General features: G+C 38.4%; 1 protein-coding gene across 3 annotated transcripts in view; it reads right to left on the bottom strand.

Moving 5' to 3' along the window:
- Positions 1 to 17563, bottom strand: part of SYT1 (synaptotagmin 1) — a 360726-nt gene that overhangs the window by 80233 nt on the left and 262930 nt on the right. For 2 of the 3 annotated variants that reach the window (XM_087766719.1, XM_087766720.1), the window contains 2 exons: positions 5222 to 5344; positions 1801 to 1968 (listed from right to left, as the gene is read on the bottom strand). In XM_087766719.1, the coding sequence (XP_087622845.1) occupies positions 1801 to 1968; positions 5222 to 5344 (291 nt within the window). The remainder of the gene's footprint in view (positions 1 to 1800; positions 1969 to 5221; positions 5345 to 17563) is intronic. The other variant, XM_087766721.1, reaches the window with a different exon arrangement.

Below are 17563 nucleotides of genomic sequence, written 5' to 3'. Positions count from 1 at the left end.
GTGTTTTTCTGGCACAGACATGTCACTCCTCCAGACATGAACCCACATCCCACTTTGGGCCTGGGGAAGAACACCTCTCTCTGCCAGACTGGTGTAGTCCAGGTAGGATTTCTCAGTTGCCTTTTGGCAACATGGTGTGGGTATACAATTCAGACAGCTGGAGCCTGACGAACACCTGCACCCTGGAACGGCACCATGGATGTCTGGGAAACAGAAATGAAAAGGGGACTAACATAGGGAACCACCCAAAGAAGAGAAGGAATAAGGTCCCGGGCTCAAGATGCAATACAGCAGAAACATAACCCATCTCATCCCCGTCAGCCCTTCTTTGGGAGGAAGGCAGGCAGCTCACAGCTGTGCCCTGGGAAACAGTAACAAAATGGGCCTGGGCTGCCTGCTGGGCAGCTCTGCCAAAGACCGAGATGGGAAGGATGCAAACAGAAGCTGTGCACCACGCGAAGAGGGTCACAGAAGTAAGGCTCTGCCCAGGTAAACGAGATATTGTCAGTAGTTCCCATGGAAGTTATTTATTGCAGTTGCAGCACTAGTTAAATGGTCGCTTGGCTTCTTCACTGTATTCCCCAGAACAATGATTGGTTTTCCCTGAGTACAGACCACAGTATCCAGGGGATCATCAGTACCATACTGGGATGCATCTAAACACTCTGTCAGGTCTTGCGTGAAAAGCAAACTTTCTTCTGGAGCATAAAATTTGAATTTTAAAGATGTGACTTAAAACAAGTGGACATTATAGCCTAGGAGTGGATGATCTGATTTATAAGTTGCACCTTCATCTTAGATGACAGCATTATTGGTTCCTTCTTTTCTTTTGTGAGCTGCAAGGGAATCTGTAATTTATAACTCTGTTTTCTTTTAAATACTCTCTTAGGAAAGCTCAAGAAAAAAATAACTCCCCACAAAAGATTATTTTTATGAACATCTTCAAGGGAAAAAATAAGCTGATATATGCAGTAGTAGTTCTGGCCTCCAGGGATATCTTTCTCATTGAATGATTATATAGCCTGAGTCTTTCACTGTTCCTGTTTTCAATCCTTAGCTGTCATTATAAGACTGGGCATAGAGAGAAAGGCCTAAAGTAACAGCAGAGGAATGTATATTAGGAGAAGCCCTATGAAACATGCTGTATAGTATTCCTTTATTGTATTTAACTGGGGTTTAGGTACAGCTACAGTTTTAGAAAAACACTATTGATAGATACTATTGCAACGACTTAAATATTGCAACGTAAGGCTTAGCTACATTTACTGAACTCATATGTTATTAAACTTGAGACATGATTTCTTTTCATATGTAAAGTAGCATTGCAAAGAATTGCTATGACAAAGTCTAGCAAGATTAATCTGCCATATTGACCTTCATCCATTTACCTTCCTTGAGTTTTAATTTATTTTTGAGGGGAAAAGAAATGGTATACTGAAATTCATAAATCAGACTACAAAGACATTTAAAGAAAATGCTGGGGTAGTGAAATTTACCTGACATTTGTCAAAGTGCCACTGTTTTCTGACTTTCTTGTAAGTTTTATCCAGCCATAAAATATGGATCAGATTGTCATACATAAGGATAAGTGAAGTGCCTAAAATCAAACCGCCTTTTACACCTACTGAGGTCTGACCCCATGTTATACCATTTCATCATAAGATTGAATATCAGAGGTTTCTACAACATGAAACATCACTATGCTGCAGCTACCAATTAACTAAGATGTCTAACTTTTTAGCCAAGAATGAGATACATAGTAGTTAAATAAAAAAGTTTCAGTAATTATCAAAAAAATACCTTGAATGTAAATTGCTCATTGAAAACAGGGTTAAGGGTCTTTCTGTGGACTTTTGTCTCATATTTCTTCTTCTTATCAGGCAGCAGGAAAACTTTCACATAGGGATCAGATGTACCACCCATATCTAAAGCAGGCAGCTCAGCTGCTTGAATAATCCCAACCAGAAGCTGAAAAGAGAGAAAAACAGCAGAATGAAATTTCAAATAGGTATTTATAAAAAAACTGTAACAGAGCAATACACATGCAGACTCTATTTCTGGTCTATCAAAAACTATTCATATCCCCCCCCTTCAAGGAAGGCAAATGAAGCAACAGTATAGACTTTAGGAAACCAATTATGGCAGATGCAGACTGTACAAAGGCTGTTTCTAAGCAGAAAAGAGTTTTTCAAAGGGCAGCTGATTACAGCTAAATACAGATTTCATCTTTTTACAGACTGCAATCAAATAACTTTCAATTGCTCTCTCCTCTTGTGCATTATTTTTCTATGCTGGGCACCATGAATAGAAATCACATTATTAAACAATCAAGAATGTCTAATTTTGACTACAAAATTTGTATTCCAAATCCCCAACATGTAACCTTCCCCCCAACCAAACTCAAAAAGGTGATATATCAAATGCAACTCATCAGGCAGAGCTTTACTGAAAACAAATGGATCTTGCAGTCTTCCTTATATTTAAATTCTTTTGCTATGTATACAAATGGATTTAGATAGTAAACTAAGGACAGCATTTTCAAAAAAATACCCCATGAAAACTAACCTTTGGTAACTAAATCCTAATAACAATTTGTAATCCCATTGAAAAACAGAAAAATTAGTTTCTTAAATCTCTTATACACTTTTAAAAATAAGACTGAAGCACATTTGAAACTTGTAAATGCCTTGGCCATTTTTTAAGTGTTATAAATGAAGGCTTATGTTATGTTACGTTACGTTACGTGATATTATGTTATCTAGACATCCCAGCCTGTATTAGGCCTCATCAGCATAATGGAGTTGAGGGAAAGAAAATACTTTTAATCCTGTTTTGTAGACACAGAACTAAGGTAAACATTCAAGTGACTCTTCAAGGTCAATCTTGAGACAAGATATTAAGAACTGGGAGTGAAATCTGAGAATATTTTCTTCTAAATCAGTGCTTCAGTCACAATATATTTGCTTCTCTCATGGATGAATTGTTTAAAATTGGAAACAGAAGCTTTAACAACTGGAATACAGAACAATATAGTTAATCTAGGAAAGAAGTTTCTGGCTTCTGAGAGATAACTCAAAGTTGGACTTATTTTTACCACTTTTAAATTCACAATATGGTCTGCATGCTTTCCCACCTATAGGACTCTTAAGCACCATGAACCATTTTCCTTTAACTGTAAGAAACACTTCTCCTTTTCAGTCTCATTCTACGTGCATAATAGTTCATAAATACCTGGATAGGCTCAGGATCTACATCAGGTCTTTCACATCAAAGAGTGAAAAACACGTCTATGACTTTTAGTTAACAGAATGGAAAAGCAGTTCAATTCCCTTTTCAAATTTCTCTCACTAAAACTGAGGCACCATGCTCTGGAGAGTACCTCAGTCATCTTGTCTCCATTCTTAACCCTGTGCAATATATTAGACAGATTTTTGGTCTGTAGTTTCACGCTACTGTGCCATACTAACCTAACTGAATCCCCTCTTCTACTTTTTTATATCATCTATCCTCTGACAAATTCCAAGCTTCAACATAGTTTAGAGCAGCAAAATAAAACAGGAATCCATAACTCAAATAATTTATGACCTTAATTAAATACTACACACTTTTACAGATTTGTTGCTCTCCCATCCTATTTCCCTTTGTAAAATATAGTTCACAAAATCAACATTTCCTTTACTAAAATTCACACAGAAAGTTTGTTTTCATATTCTAAGGAAACTGAAATCTCTTTTTCAGAACACATTTGCAGCTTTTCCTTTCCTCCTCTTTAGATCTTCTGCTTCTGAAGGGTCTAACGTTTCATACTTATTTCACACTGATTTCAAGGGGGATCAGTGTGACTCATCACATGGTCAGGGAATTTGCTCTGGGACTTGAGGAAAAGCTCCTTTAACCACAGGTTCTTGAAAGGCTTCAGAATTCTTTTTGGCTCTTGCATTGAAAAGCAAGCACCGGTAGTCAGAAGATAGTTGAAAAGACAGTGAAATACTATGTATTATGCCAGGTCATAGCTGTTTGTAAATACCCTGCTGCTGACACAGAAATATCTCTTAATTTCTTTTATTTTCTTTGTCTTGCAACAAGTAAGTGTACTGCATTCCGTGAACAGCATCAAATAAAGAATCTGAATGTGGAAATAAATCACAAGTATATGTGGAAGTCAGTTCAGATGAAGAACAGTAATTAACAGGGAAGTTCAGTAGTAATTTCTTTCCCTAAATAGAGAAGAATGATGTGGTTTTGACTGAAGTTGTCAAAAAATGAAATGCAGGATATTTGTTCTCAAGTTCACTGACAGACATGCAGTATTAGTGAAGAAGTCAGATGTATTGGTGTACTTCAGTCCAAAGTTAAGCACAGTGAGTTTTAATGTGAGGCTGAGAATTGGTATAACTGATAAAAGTGATCCCAACCACAGCAAGAGGCCAGGGAGAGGAATTAAATATGAGCTAGTTCAGGATGTGGCCAGACCTGTTAAGTAGGTCGATTCTAGGTCTACATCACATTACGGTGTCTATTCCTACTGAAAACTTGGGTAAGTATGCCAAAGTTTGGTCTTAACCAGCTTCAGAGTAGGGTACTGAGGTACTGAAGGAGTATCAGTCCTTCACTGGAGAGACTCTTCTTGTCCAAGTTTCCAGTTTTTTTGGGGACAGACCTTTTTATTTGAACTTTTGTTCCAAACTAAAATTTTCTTGGCTAGTAGGTGTACTTTCATGGAAACCAACAGAACCTGATGCAGCTAGTTAATAAGGCAAAGTGCACGCTTGATGAAGTGAGGAAGCTACTCCTGGCAATCTTATCAACTTGCTAAAAGACCCACAATGAATCAACATACTTTTATGTCCCTCTCTTTTTACTCCCATCTTTTGTTTGCTTACATTTTAAATACCTGAAGGCTAAACCTATCTTTTACTGTCTGCATGCAGACTCCATAATATAATGTGGGTTGACATTGATTGGTGATGCCTTAATGTAAGTTATTAATAACCATTAGATAAAACCGTGTCTTCAATTTTGATTAAAGGTGTAATATAAACTCCAACTACATTGAATATCAATTTAGTAGTACCGCTGTCATGAATCTTCAGTCTTGCTTTCTCCCTTTACTCCGTGCAAGCAGTAAGGATTTCAGAAATATCTACTGTAACTAAATGTATGACTTCATTCTCCCCTTGCACGCACAGAAATGAAATGTTAGAGGTTGGTTGTTTCAAACCTGATTGTTCTGGAAGTCATAATCCAAAGAATATTGGATTTTCCCTAGTTTCTCCACTTCTTTGGGTTCTTCTTTCTCTTCCCCATCAGTCAGCCCAGTCTCAGCATCATCATCCTTAAGAGCCTAGAAAGAAGGAATGTAATATTCATAAATAAGGCAAACTCTTAAGTACCAGTTTAAAATAGACACTGTCCTCAAATCTATTTTAAAGCCATTAAAAGCAAGCATGGCAGCAGAAATCCAAATATGCAGTTTACGTATATATTTATACTGTTTTGGTTGCTCCAGAAGATTTTATAAATCAGCAAGCAAGCAATGGAAGTAGGAAGAAAGCTTCTTGGATTATGACAAGCAACAATTGTTATAAAACCTCAGAGTAGAAACAAAATATCAACTCAATAGAAAAAAATTCTTCTGGGCTCATACTGGCTCTAAAAGAGGCACAAGGAGGCAAACATGCTATTAAATAAGCAAAGTCAGACATTCATTCAACTTAAGAATATCTTGGCAATATCAAACCTGGTTGTGCATGCTGTGAATTGTTTGCAATTGGCAACACGTTTCTGTAGGATTACTATGATAAAGAGCATGTGCTGTGGATGAGTTCTTCCTACAATCATATGCCAAAGATTTTTCATGTTTATTTAGAATGAATATGGAAGCAAAGTTTTCACCATGCCATTAGCAAATGCATGTTTCTCCTTTTCCCTCCCTCCCGAGACCAATTTTCTTTTTATTCATTCTCGCTGTAAAGCTTGGCTGAACCAAATTGATTGAAAGTTGATTTTAGTTTGCTTAGAAAGAAACACAAAAATAAAGAAATACAGAACTGCTTACAGTTTTCTCTATTGCATAAAACCTGCTATTTTTAAAGGACACAGCAGTTATCTTAGACTTCATACATAATTAAAATACTAAATGATGTAATCATTTTTTTGCTGTACCAGAAAGCAGAAGTATTTGCACTGTGGAAGAGGGAATTCATACAATTATTAAACCATATGAACCATAGCTAACTACATAAATCTTATTCCAGCAGATTCTTACCTGAGTAAGAACTGAAAAATGGGCAAAAGCGATGACACAAATAGTGAAAAATTGTAGAATATGTGAAAATAAAGTTGAGAGTGTGAAAACAAGGAATCAATACTGAGTGTTCATCCAGAATTGTTATTTGGATGTTATAGTAAACAGTATGCTTATCTATAAGAGCCCTACCTAGATGAAAGTTCCTTCTATATGGAGCTTCTGCTTGCAGAAACAGACTATTAAGTGCAAGAATAAGATTTGTTACATTCTTTCCTTTTTCACAGTGTGAGGTGGTCTGAAGAAACCTACAGCATACATAAACAACAGGTTGCAGCTGGAGCTCTCTATCCGAAGAGATAGCAAGGCTGGAAAGTAGCTATACCCACAGCTGATGGTGGTTGGTGAAAGAATGAACGTGAAAGCATTAACATTCTCACTCAGCCATGAAGGCAGTGGGGGCCATGCAACTGTTGCGTGGGTGTGGTAGGAAGAAAGATCGATCTCTGAAGTAGAAAATGTTATTTTTCAGAAGCCACATATAAATTCAAAAGGTCAGACTCAAAACTGTACAGTATTAAGCAATTATTTCTCTACTTTCTGAAATAAGCTAGAAATACAGCTGGCATAGCTCAACTGAAATCAATGCAAGAACATTGATTTATGCAAGCTGAGGAGCTGGGTTTGAGTTAAATATCTGAATGTTAGTGAATGATGGACTCTTTACCAGGAACATAAATTACAGTGTACCTAGATGAGATTGGTGGGAAAGGTTGGTAGTGGATGTTGGCAGAGTGGTGTTGGAAGAGTAATACTTTTTGAACTGAACCATTTCTATTTGGAAGGGCTGAACTGCCTGAAAAGAAAATTATTTTGAGACATTTTAATTGCCGAGCTGCTAGTGAGTTCCCTGACTGTAGCACAACTTTTTTGTTAGCACAACAAGAATGACACTTCAAAACTGACAGGCTCTATGGCAAGAGGATACTGTTGCAGCAAAGCCAGTTTGAGGCACAGCCCCTGTAGGACCATACGTGGCACTTTCAGGATATGGGGTGATGTGATTATGCCAAACACCTTGCTTTCATTGGTAATAAAAATAAGCTTGAGGTCTTGTGATCATGAAAGAAAAAAAAAAAGATGTGACTCAATCCAACTGAAGCAACCACATTTATCTGAGCCTGGAGACAACAGGAAGCAATAACTCAGAGTGGGATGTTAACTCCAAGACCTACCGCTCTGAATCGTCCCAGTATTGCCCTAATAGAGGACTGCGTGATACAAGAGTGATAAGCATCTCCAATATATCACCATTTCTGGCATCAGTACTGGACTTTCTGCTATTTCATCTACTTTTGACCTGGATTTTATTTGAGAGGAAATATCCTACAGCCATTCCTCAGGGATAAAAGGGAGAATGCAAAAAGAACCTTCTATGTTAATTTCCAGGTATGAGGAATTTGTAACTGTTCCATCAAGGCAATAGTCGCATATCCATACTCTCTCTACAAAAATTATATACTCTTCTGCGTAGCTAATCAGTCCAGGAGATGCCAGACCTGTGGGTAACTCAGTGTGAAAAAGTTCTTACTATGGCAATGGAAAATACAATGGGAAGCTAACGTCCCTCTTGCAAGGGAGTTTTGAAGTGCAGGCAGAAAACATTGCATGGGTGGGAAACTCTTCACGGGTTATGAGAGGCCTATTGGAAGGTGAAAGTTCTTTCCCAGGGGAGATGGAAAACATTGCACGTTACTCACATCAGCTGAGGAGCTATATGATTCTTGACCTTGACTCAGAAACACTGAAGCACTAAGAAACACTAAGAATGAGACGGAGTTTGGATTTGGCCAAGGTCACGGCATGGGGGGAGGGAAGAAATGACAAATTATTATCTCTACAGCATTCTGTACATAATAGTTTTTACCATCAAGAGAGGAATTTGCTTTCAAACTAGAGGCCAACACTTCAAGAAGCAGCTGAGTCAAAGGAAGCACAGAAGTTTCTCATGTTTGATGCAGCTGCTGAGTTCCAAAGAGGAAGAAGAATTGGATTGCTTCAAAGTACTTGAAACACCCCGTAGGGATTTTCATTTTGTATTGAGATTCTCTGAAAGATCAATATTTAATAGAATAGTACTGCAACCCTCAATTTATAGCACACTATATCACACTATATTGGATCTTACAGTTGTATTGCTACAATCAATTAAAATAAGCAGCTATATTTTATTGGTTTTAGAAACAATAAAATATTTTTAATTATAAGTCAGCTTTTTCCTCAAGCCTCTTCAACTGACACAACTGTGATCAGAAATGGATTTAGATGCAGAGGAATACGAGCCTTTCCTTTCCTAATATTTCTTTTAACTCCATGACATTTTAAATGCTTTTTCTGTGAAATACGCAGCACAGAAATGCATTATTACATTGTGCTGGAGACCAGATTTATCTTTTCTAATTTGGGATGACTGTGAATTTCACTCAAGTGGTTTCTTCATTTCTGCATAACATATGCAGAAACATACAACAATGAAACCTCTATATCCTCTTACATGTGTATAAGTATCTGAAAAATGTGGGCTTATATGTAAGTAGGTGTAGGAATGTACAAAAAAAGTGTTAATCCAATACAACCATTACAAGGTGACACATCCACATCTAATGAAATCAGCAAGTGGGAAATGTTACCTTGTGCCAGGGACTTTAACACAATATACACATTCTTAGACCTGGAAGACAAAATGAATTTTTGAGCAACCTCTCATTTAATCCATATTTGAATGAGCTCTGTAACTAGTTCTAACCAAGGGTGCAGACATAAATCTACATATGGCATTAGGATTTTCTTTTCTGTGCCATGTTTAGTTAATCATTTTCAAGCTCATCTACTCTGTAGTGGTTCCTACAACAAACAGGGCTGAATTACAGCAATCTGGGATGTACAGTTCAATCTGCTGGTTGTTTCTTCACTTCCGTAACATAATTAAGAGTGTTTTAAGGTTTTACAGTCTCCTCTTTTCTTCTGGGTTGTTAAAGAAAATGCTTCATTTTCAATTTTTTTGTAGTTGCATCTTTTGCATTAAAAAAGGAAAGAAAGAACAAAACAGCTTCTAATTGCAGTTCTGCAAACTCCACACCTTGCAGTGTGGTTTTACATTTCTTGGGCTTCCTCCTCCTCCTGTTCCCACAGCTGACAAAAGCCTCTCTCCAGTGATGCTGCCCTCCTGATACTGCAAACATCTCTTGCTTCCAGCTCTGTTCCACCAAAAGCCCTGCACCCTGTCACTGGGTTTACCCCACTACTATCCACCACAAACCACAAGAGAGATTCCAGGGATTCAAACAGCTTTATGTACATTTTCATTTAATCCTTCCCAAAACTACGTGTAGAAATCAAGGGGGTCTGCAAGGGATTTATCACTGTTGGCCTGCTGGTTGCCTCCAGATTCCACATGTGCAGAAGCTCCAGGAAAGCAAACTGACAGGACACTCGGGTAGAAAAGCTGCTGGGGGACCAAGTGTACTCCCTTGCCTCCTGTAGCAAGGCAGAGGCCACAATTGTGCCTGAGTCACCAGGGGGATGCAAAGACCCATGAAAGTGTATTTTGGTCTTTGATTCGGGTCTCAGTTATCTTCATGTTTCATTGCTAACACCTAGTTCATGTCACAAGCTATTTAGAACTGCAAGCAAAGTGCCTTTCACTGTCTTATGTAAAGAAACGCTTTCATTAACAGAGTTTTTAGGGTTCCTTCCATTCATGGAGTGGCCTGTGGCCTCACTTTTAAGGAAACAAGTTACCAGTAAGCAAGAAGGAGATGCTAAGAAGGAAAGCATAACAACTGACTGCAGCCTGTAAGTTTATTTCCTGCACGGTGCATGCTGCCGTCCCGAGTTCCATCTCTGCCTGCCCCATCAATCATTCCTTTTGTTCACATGGCGAAGGGGAGATTTTTCTAATGTGTGAATGATGCTCAGTCCTCAGGCTTGTGCAATGCCTGCTGAGCTGAATGGAAGAAAACAATATTATTTTGTAGCGAGAATGTTCTGTGCCATGTCCAACAATGAATTTATCAGAAAGGCAATTTTTCCTCCACACCTAGGAATGGCTGCATTTCCACTAATGGCAGTGCACCTCTTATCAATTTCTTTCACATTCAAGAACACCGTAATTCTGACTTAGACATTTTTTATCCCAGGGAAAAAGAAAAGCCTTTAAAAATTCCTGGCTGATTCCCTATCACAAAGCAGAAAAGCCTGCAATTGTAGGACATTCTCTATCAGAGTCCCTCAGAAGGAAAGGCAACATTTCATTCATTCAGCATCTGCCTTCTCTCCATGAATTAATTTAAAGAGCATGTTGCGCATGGGTTTCCAGTGGCTGAGCCAGGCTTTGGTCATTGTGAAGTCGACTTTGCCATTACTGCTGTAAGCGTGCTGGCCTCACACACCAGCAGTGGGCCACACAGATGCACAGAATGAGCAAGACCCTGCTGTGTTCAGCATCCGATGCCTTGACATTACTTCCTTGCTTGTTATCCAGGTTTTAAATGGTCTGTTGGGTTATTCAAAAGGCCGCCTTTCTTTAGGAGCTCTATGACATGAGGTCATCATGTTCACCTTAAGAGTTTGCTGAATTGTTTGGGTGCTAAAATACCAACTTATTCTGGGGCAACAGAAGAACACAGCAAATGCTGGAGGTGTTCAATGTAAAATATGAATACATACATTCAAGTTGGAGCTGTTAAGCCCCCAAATCAACCTGTTTTTCTTGTAGCCAGTGTTTATTTGCTGAAAAAAGATGCAGCTTGGGGGCCTATTTTGGAAGTTCACCCTGTGGGTCAGGGCTCTGCTTTGAACGCAGGGCCCATGTGCATGAACTAAAAGAGGTAAGCGCTCTTGCAAGTGCGCTAGCGTGCTCTGCCCCCACTTCCCATATGGCAGCGCTTGGTTGTGCGAAGCAGCAGGCTGTGAGTAGGAGACAGCTTTAGGCTGCTTGGCCACTGCATGCTGCTCAATCAATTGTTCTTCATCCTCCCCAAATGAATGGCAGCGGGCCAGATGGAAGCATGCTTTGGGACAGAGCTGGCTCCTCGACATGGGAGGAGCACTCCCAGTACTACATTTATTTGCTTGAAAAATTTGTCATACTATATAATTAGGACTACATCTATTTAACAGTGAAAATTAACCTAAATATAGCCAGACATGATTTATTGGGTGCCACATCGACCTATGGAGAAAAAGACCTTTTCTTTTGGCTCAGTCGCTTAAAAAGAGATGAGATCATCCTCTGACCATCCTCTAAACAGGACTTCATCAAGTATCTGATATTCTCATGCTTGAAGGTTATTTTGCTATTTATATTTATTATTCATAATTTTGTAAAGAATAAATGGCTTTGCTTAAAAAGTAAACAATTAAATATTTCCAATGGGGTTTGAAATGCATAACTCATTGATATGAACGACTGTTCCTGTTGTAGGTTATTCATACCTGCTAACTTCAGGCGCTTAGTGTAAGAGTTTAGCTCTCCGTATAATCAGTGGATACAGGTAAATGTCTCGAGAGTGTGATTCAAGTCACTTAATTTAGGGAATAATTGCATACTTCCTAGACACCACTCATTAGGAACGTGCAGACTCTGGTCTTGAATAAAGAATTCAAAATTTGGTCTTTTAATCAAGAGGATGCAAGAAAGAAACATCCTTGACAATGGAAGCTTCCAGTGGCAAGACCTTCACTATAGAAAACAAGACATGTAAGAAAATGAGTAGGATCTGTATCTTCACATCATCCTAACAGTACAATAGATTACAATAAAAGTAATAAATGAATTATTTTACAGGAAAAATGTTTGTAAAAAAGGAGGAGAAAGACACTCAGGAAGCATGTAAAGTAAGCGCCTATGTCTTCTTGGGAGTGACTGAGAGGAAGAGACAGGAATGCAAATAAGCCCAGCCTTGTGGCTCGCAGCTGTTGCTTCCATATTTTCAGGGTTCTGAAGTCTAATATAAATCTAAGTTGCAAAAGAGTTTTGTGGAAAACCCTGCAGAACACAAACGTTCATCTATAATATTGTATCTTCATAAACATGTTATTGTCACATTTTTCAGGAAGTTTTATGCACCCTGCACAGTTGCCTTCTGAGGCAGGTGAAAAAGCAGCAATATTGGTCAAGCCTGAGGTTGAATTAGTGTATAAATGGGACTCATTAATATACTATTAACACATGCACGTTAATCAGAAGATTCTAAGTTAGCACATAACCCTGATGTAAAAGGAAGGCCTATGTAAAGGAAAAAAAAAAACATACAGAGAAGTCAGGTGGCTGACTGAAGGCCACAGTAAGTCAGTAGCAGAGCCAAGAATATATTCCTCATACTCCAGGGCATAGTACATATACCTGATCCCAAATCTCCTATTTCACCTAACAGACACATTCATTGTAAGCCAAAAATCTTTCACTAGTGACAGTATTTTAGTCTGATGCAACGAGAAAGGACTGAGCTATTAAATCTCCTTCTCCACAAATGCTTTGTGACCTAATCAAATGTTCAGACCACCACAACAATTATTCTCCAAGCAATAGGGCCAAATTTTAGTAATTTTTCAGTGCCCCTGTTCATGACTGAAATGACTACGTCTATTCCTTTCCTCAGCCCACAGGCTGAGCTTAAGTAAGAATTTTGCTGTACCAATGCATTAAATTCAGACCCAATAAATCAGCAGCTATTATAGTGTCTCTGGAGCTGGGTGTCTGGGGGCTTTTTTTTTTTTTTTTTCTGAAGAAAAAAAGTAGTGAGAGCAACCAGGGGCATCAGCAGAGACTGGAATGTTATAAAGATGAAAACTGTGGTGGGAAAATCTCATAAAAACGCTGGTGCTAGTTGTCATTCAGTTGCACCAACAGAAATCTGGAGTAAGACCACTTAAAAGAGTGGTATGGAGCACTAAGAACTTAAAGCATGGGCACTGTACTGAGATGATGCGAGAGCCCACAGCAAGTTTCATGAGGTACCAATCATTTTAGCAACACTTAGAAACTAAGACATTAAAAATATACACTGCTTTTGTCTACTTTTGATATGGTGACATTTATACAAAAAGGAAATAAAATTAGCAAGTTCTTTTTATGTGCCTATCAATTTTAAACTTGAGCTTTCTAGTACAGTTTGACTTAATATTTTAACCACAGCAAGAATGACAACCTCTTTTCTTTCACCCTCCTCTAGCCTCCCCCAAATATAAGCCCAACCAAAAAAATATCCAATCAATTTAGTTCAGCCTCTTGATGTGTGTATCAAAGCTAGTACATATAAATTTCAGCTGAGGAGCCAGAGCTGTCAGAAGACTACATGTATCAGAGCTTTAGACTAGGTGCGTCCAAATAGCAAAATAAACCTACCGCAAGTGACAATCCAGAACAGTCATGAGACACAACATAGATAAGGAGGACATAGAAGGAAGAAATAAAAATTAAAACATCCACACACAAACATTAGTAAAAACCATGGAGAAATGACCTTTTTATAGTAGTACATTCATTAACAATTTGCCTCCCCTAGAAGGAATCTAATCCTTCCAGTGGCCCTTGGTGGAGCTGTATACTCTACTTGAAAAAGTAAGCATTGCCTGCAATGGAAACAGGTTTCAAGACTGAAAACGTAATCTTATTTTCAACTCATCTTCCACTTTACCTCAACTACATTTGCTCATAATCTATATTATTTCATAAACAGTTTCTCATTTGAAGTTGCGTTCAGGAAAATGGACATTTTGAGGCATGAATATTCTAACAGAGACCAAAATTCTATTTCATTTTCTGTAATATCTAGCTATCACATGTGACTGTCGAGCTGACTGAGTCTCTATGTCAAAAAGATCTTTAACTATGTCAAGCTATATGGCTTTATAATGACTTGGCATGGATGTGCAGGTCAGCATGAGTACATGTAGGTCAGAAGTTCTCTTTGACAAACAAAACCAGACTAAGACGGAAATTATATTTCCAGAAGCCGATACTTTCAATTTACCAAATGCTACTTACTCCCTTTCAAGTTTTGTGTGCCTAGGGAACTAGGATCTTGCGAGATGCCAAGTGCCTATCAACTGCTATTATGCACTCTCAGCTGAAAGCAGAAGGTAATTAGCACTTGCAGGTTCAGGCCTAACAATGACTGAACTAAGCTTTTTGGGTTTTTGACAACATTTCAGGCCTTTGGTACTGTACGTTGCCCTTTACAATGGCGTTAGATTTATATCTTGATCTTCAATTACTTTTTTTAACATTAGAATTTGCTTCTTTGAAGAGCTAAAAAGCATTCTTGTTATTCCCCTTTCTGTTTTATGCCAGAGCCTCTAAAGTGGTTCAATTCTCTTAAGTGAAATATTCTACATTTTGCATTGCATTGAGCTCAGCTAGGTGTATTAAAATTTGTACTGATAATTCAAGATTAAACTGTTAGAATAAATGATTAATTGTACAGAGAAAAAAAAAAAAAAGACAGCTAAAATGTCACAAATTAGGAATTAAGTTGGTAAAAGTTATTGAATGCCAAGGACTTAAAATCTGTACACTATCAGACTGCTAGGTATGAATTTAAGGGGCTAATTTAAGCAGCCTGTTTTTGAAATCCCAGACAGTGAAGAGGAAGCTTGGCTGAAGAGTTGGTGATCCGTCTACTCATTAAAGGTCTGACATTTACATCAGCTGAGAATCTACCTTCCTTAGGTTTAACTGTGCAAAACAAAACATATTGGTTAAATCCCAAAATGCTTGGGCAAAAGTATGTTTAAATAACTATACAGAATATTTTGAATGGGATCATCTTAAGATACCTATCTGTGCAACATTTCAAAGTTTGAGCTCTCTTTGTAGACAAGAGACGCATGATTTGGCTTTTTGTCAAATTTTCCCATGAAAAAGATAGAAATGAAACTCAATATTAATTACATAATGTAATTTTTGCATTTAAAATATTAATTTTCCAAGAATCCATGGTCATTTATCCAGGTCCTAATGAATATAATTAAAAACACTTAATAATATATTGTAAATACAACAATGGCCTTACATGATATGGAACAAATTCCACATAAATATCAATCAACAAATTGCACATTATTTGTCCTACAACAAAGTATTAGGTTTGTTATCATTGGTAGAACATAACAAACATCTCAAGGAATTTATCCACAAGCATAATCAAACAGTTCTTCCAAATTATTCTTGGTTCAATGGGAGGAGTTGGCTAACAGTAGCCCAGGGCGGCCCAACAATTGGCGATCTGATTTTCCATGCATTGCTGAGGAGGAAATATCTCACAATTACTTAATATTAATAGCTCAGAACAAAGTCCATAAATCAAATACAGGGAATCTGTGAATGCTAAATCAAAATGCTTAAAGAAAAGGGGTTTGTTTCACATTCAGCATACAGAGAAAACAAAATCAGCATAAAATATTTTTCAAGGGAGAACTCAAAATTTCTGCTCTGTTGTGTTTTGAGCTTGGCCTCACGAATATTCCTAACCTTAGAATAGCTGCATCTACATTAGTGATTTTGTGTACCGATGAGGTTGTTTTCAGGTGTGAATTTGTCTTGTGTTGGTGTCATGCACTCCAGTACACCAGCGTGGCACATGAAGCATCTTCTCTCCAGGTGGAACCGAGGTTGAAGCTGCACACGAGGGCACTATCTAAAGTGCTCCACTTGCAATGTGGATGCAGGGGTCTCCAGCCGTTCACGCTTTATGCCTGTGCAGGACTCTGTTAGTTGCGGTAAGGCAATCTGGGATGGCTGTAAAGAAATCTGCTTTGTATTGCCTACTAGCATGTAGACACATGAGTACACCTAGGACGGTCAACTGGTGTGAACTTCATTAGCTGTAAGCATGCAATGTGTACTTATGGTCTGAGAACCAAAACAGATTGTGTCAGATCAAGCCTCACTCTTTCCTTCATCACTCACATGATGACAGTGTGTACAGTGGTCACTATAACATGTTGATATATACAGCTTACAAGTAACAAATTTTGCCAAGGTTTACTTTATTGGTATAGTGTGTAGACTAGAAAAGTTAACTACCGTCTAATGAATCAACATTTTAGTACTGGCTACTGCAATTCAGTAGCATGAACAGGAATAAAACAACTGGATCTTCAGTTATTTTCTTTCCATAATGTCTGCTGAGCAAGAACAGCAACAACTGTCCTCTTGTCTGATAATGGAAACTGGAAACAGCTCTGATAGCTCTGTACCTTTGAAGCTTATCCATTATTTTCCTTCCCTTATCTGAGCTCCTTTCAGGCTCCACTCATGTGATCTGGTTGCAGCTAGTCATCAGACTTGTGAGGCTTCCTCATCCACTGCCCTGATTTTGCTCTTCACCTATCACATCTTATGTGCCTGGAGAAGCATGCTAACCTGTTCCAGCACTCTTAAGACTGGCTGATGAGCCACATTGGTGGCTGCTCCATCACTCTACAGTGGCATGTCACCACTTGTTCTGGACTGCTCCATGGGCCTCTTAGCTCCTGTGCTCTAGGCTTCCCTTCTTGGATCTTGTTCCTGATCAGCTGGCCCTAGTCCTCAGGTTCCCAGCTTTGGCCTGTACTTCTAATCAATGTGCCTTCAGCCCAACTTTCTTCTACACTAGATCCCAACTTGTGGAAGAAACTGCTCATTCCTGACCACGCTTTTATCCACTGTCTTTGGCTGGATAAGTGCTCCTAGACTGCTTTGGCTCAATCTTACCAGGGGTCTTGGGAGCAGAGACTTGACCATGCAATATCTTTACTGTTATTGGCTCCTAATGAAGAGGTTTTGCAAAGTAATTCTCTAAATTGTTTCTGCACTTTCTGTTTGAAAAATATAGCCCTTTGTCTTCTTAGCTTATGAAATCTGGCAATGCAGATGGATACTTCATATTTATTTCCCCATTCTTCTGCTTATGCTCAACAGTTTGCTCCAGGAAGGACAATACTAAAACCCTGTTAAAAAAAGATTTATTTTCTTTCAGGAACATATTAGTCAAGTCTATGGCCCTGAGGATTAGGTCCTGCAAACTTCTGCTTCTCTTGCATGAAGCAGATCTGAAGGACAAGTTTTTCTGCCCTTGTGAAAATGATGCTGCTCAAAGGGCATTATGCTAATCTTTTCCTCCAAGTTACTCAGTTGAGTTACAGCTACAAGTATGGCCCATTATCTTTAATCTCTTCCTCTCTAGTACAAAATGAATTCTCCCAACATCACTGTGTTGAATGCCCCTGTACTCTTCCTTTTTGGTTGTTTTCCCTTGTTTCTATGCTTCT

This window comes from Nipponia nippon, unplaced genomic scaffold (assembly GCF_047370975.1).
Source record: "Nipponia nippon isolate SJK-2023a ecotype South Korea unplaced genomic scaffold, ASM4737097v1 scaffold_3, whole genome shotgun sequence".
NCBI classification, from domain to species: Eukaryota; Metazoa; Chordata; class Aves; order Pelecaniformes; family Threskiornithidae; genus Nipponia; species Nipponia nippon.
The sequence above is the reverse complement of the archived record's forward strand: the minus strand, read 5'-3'. Positions and strand labels throughout refer to the sequence as shown.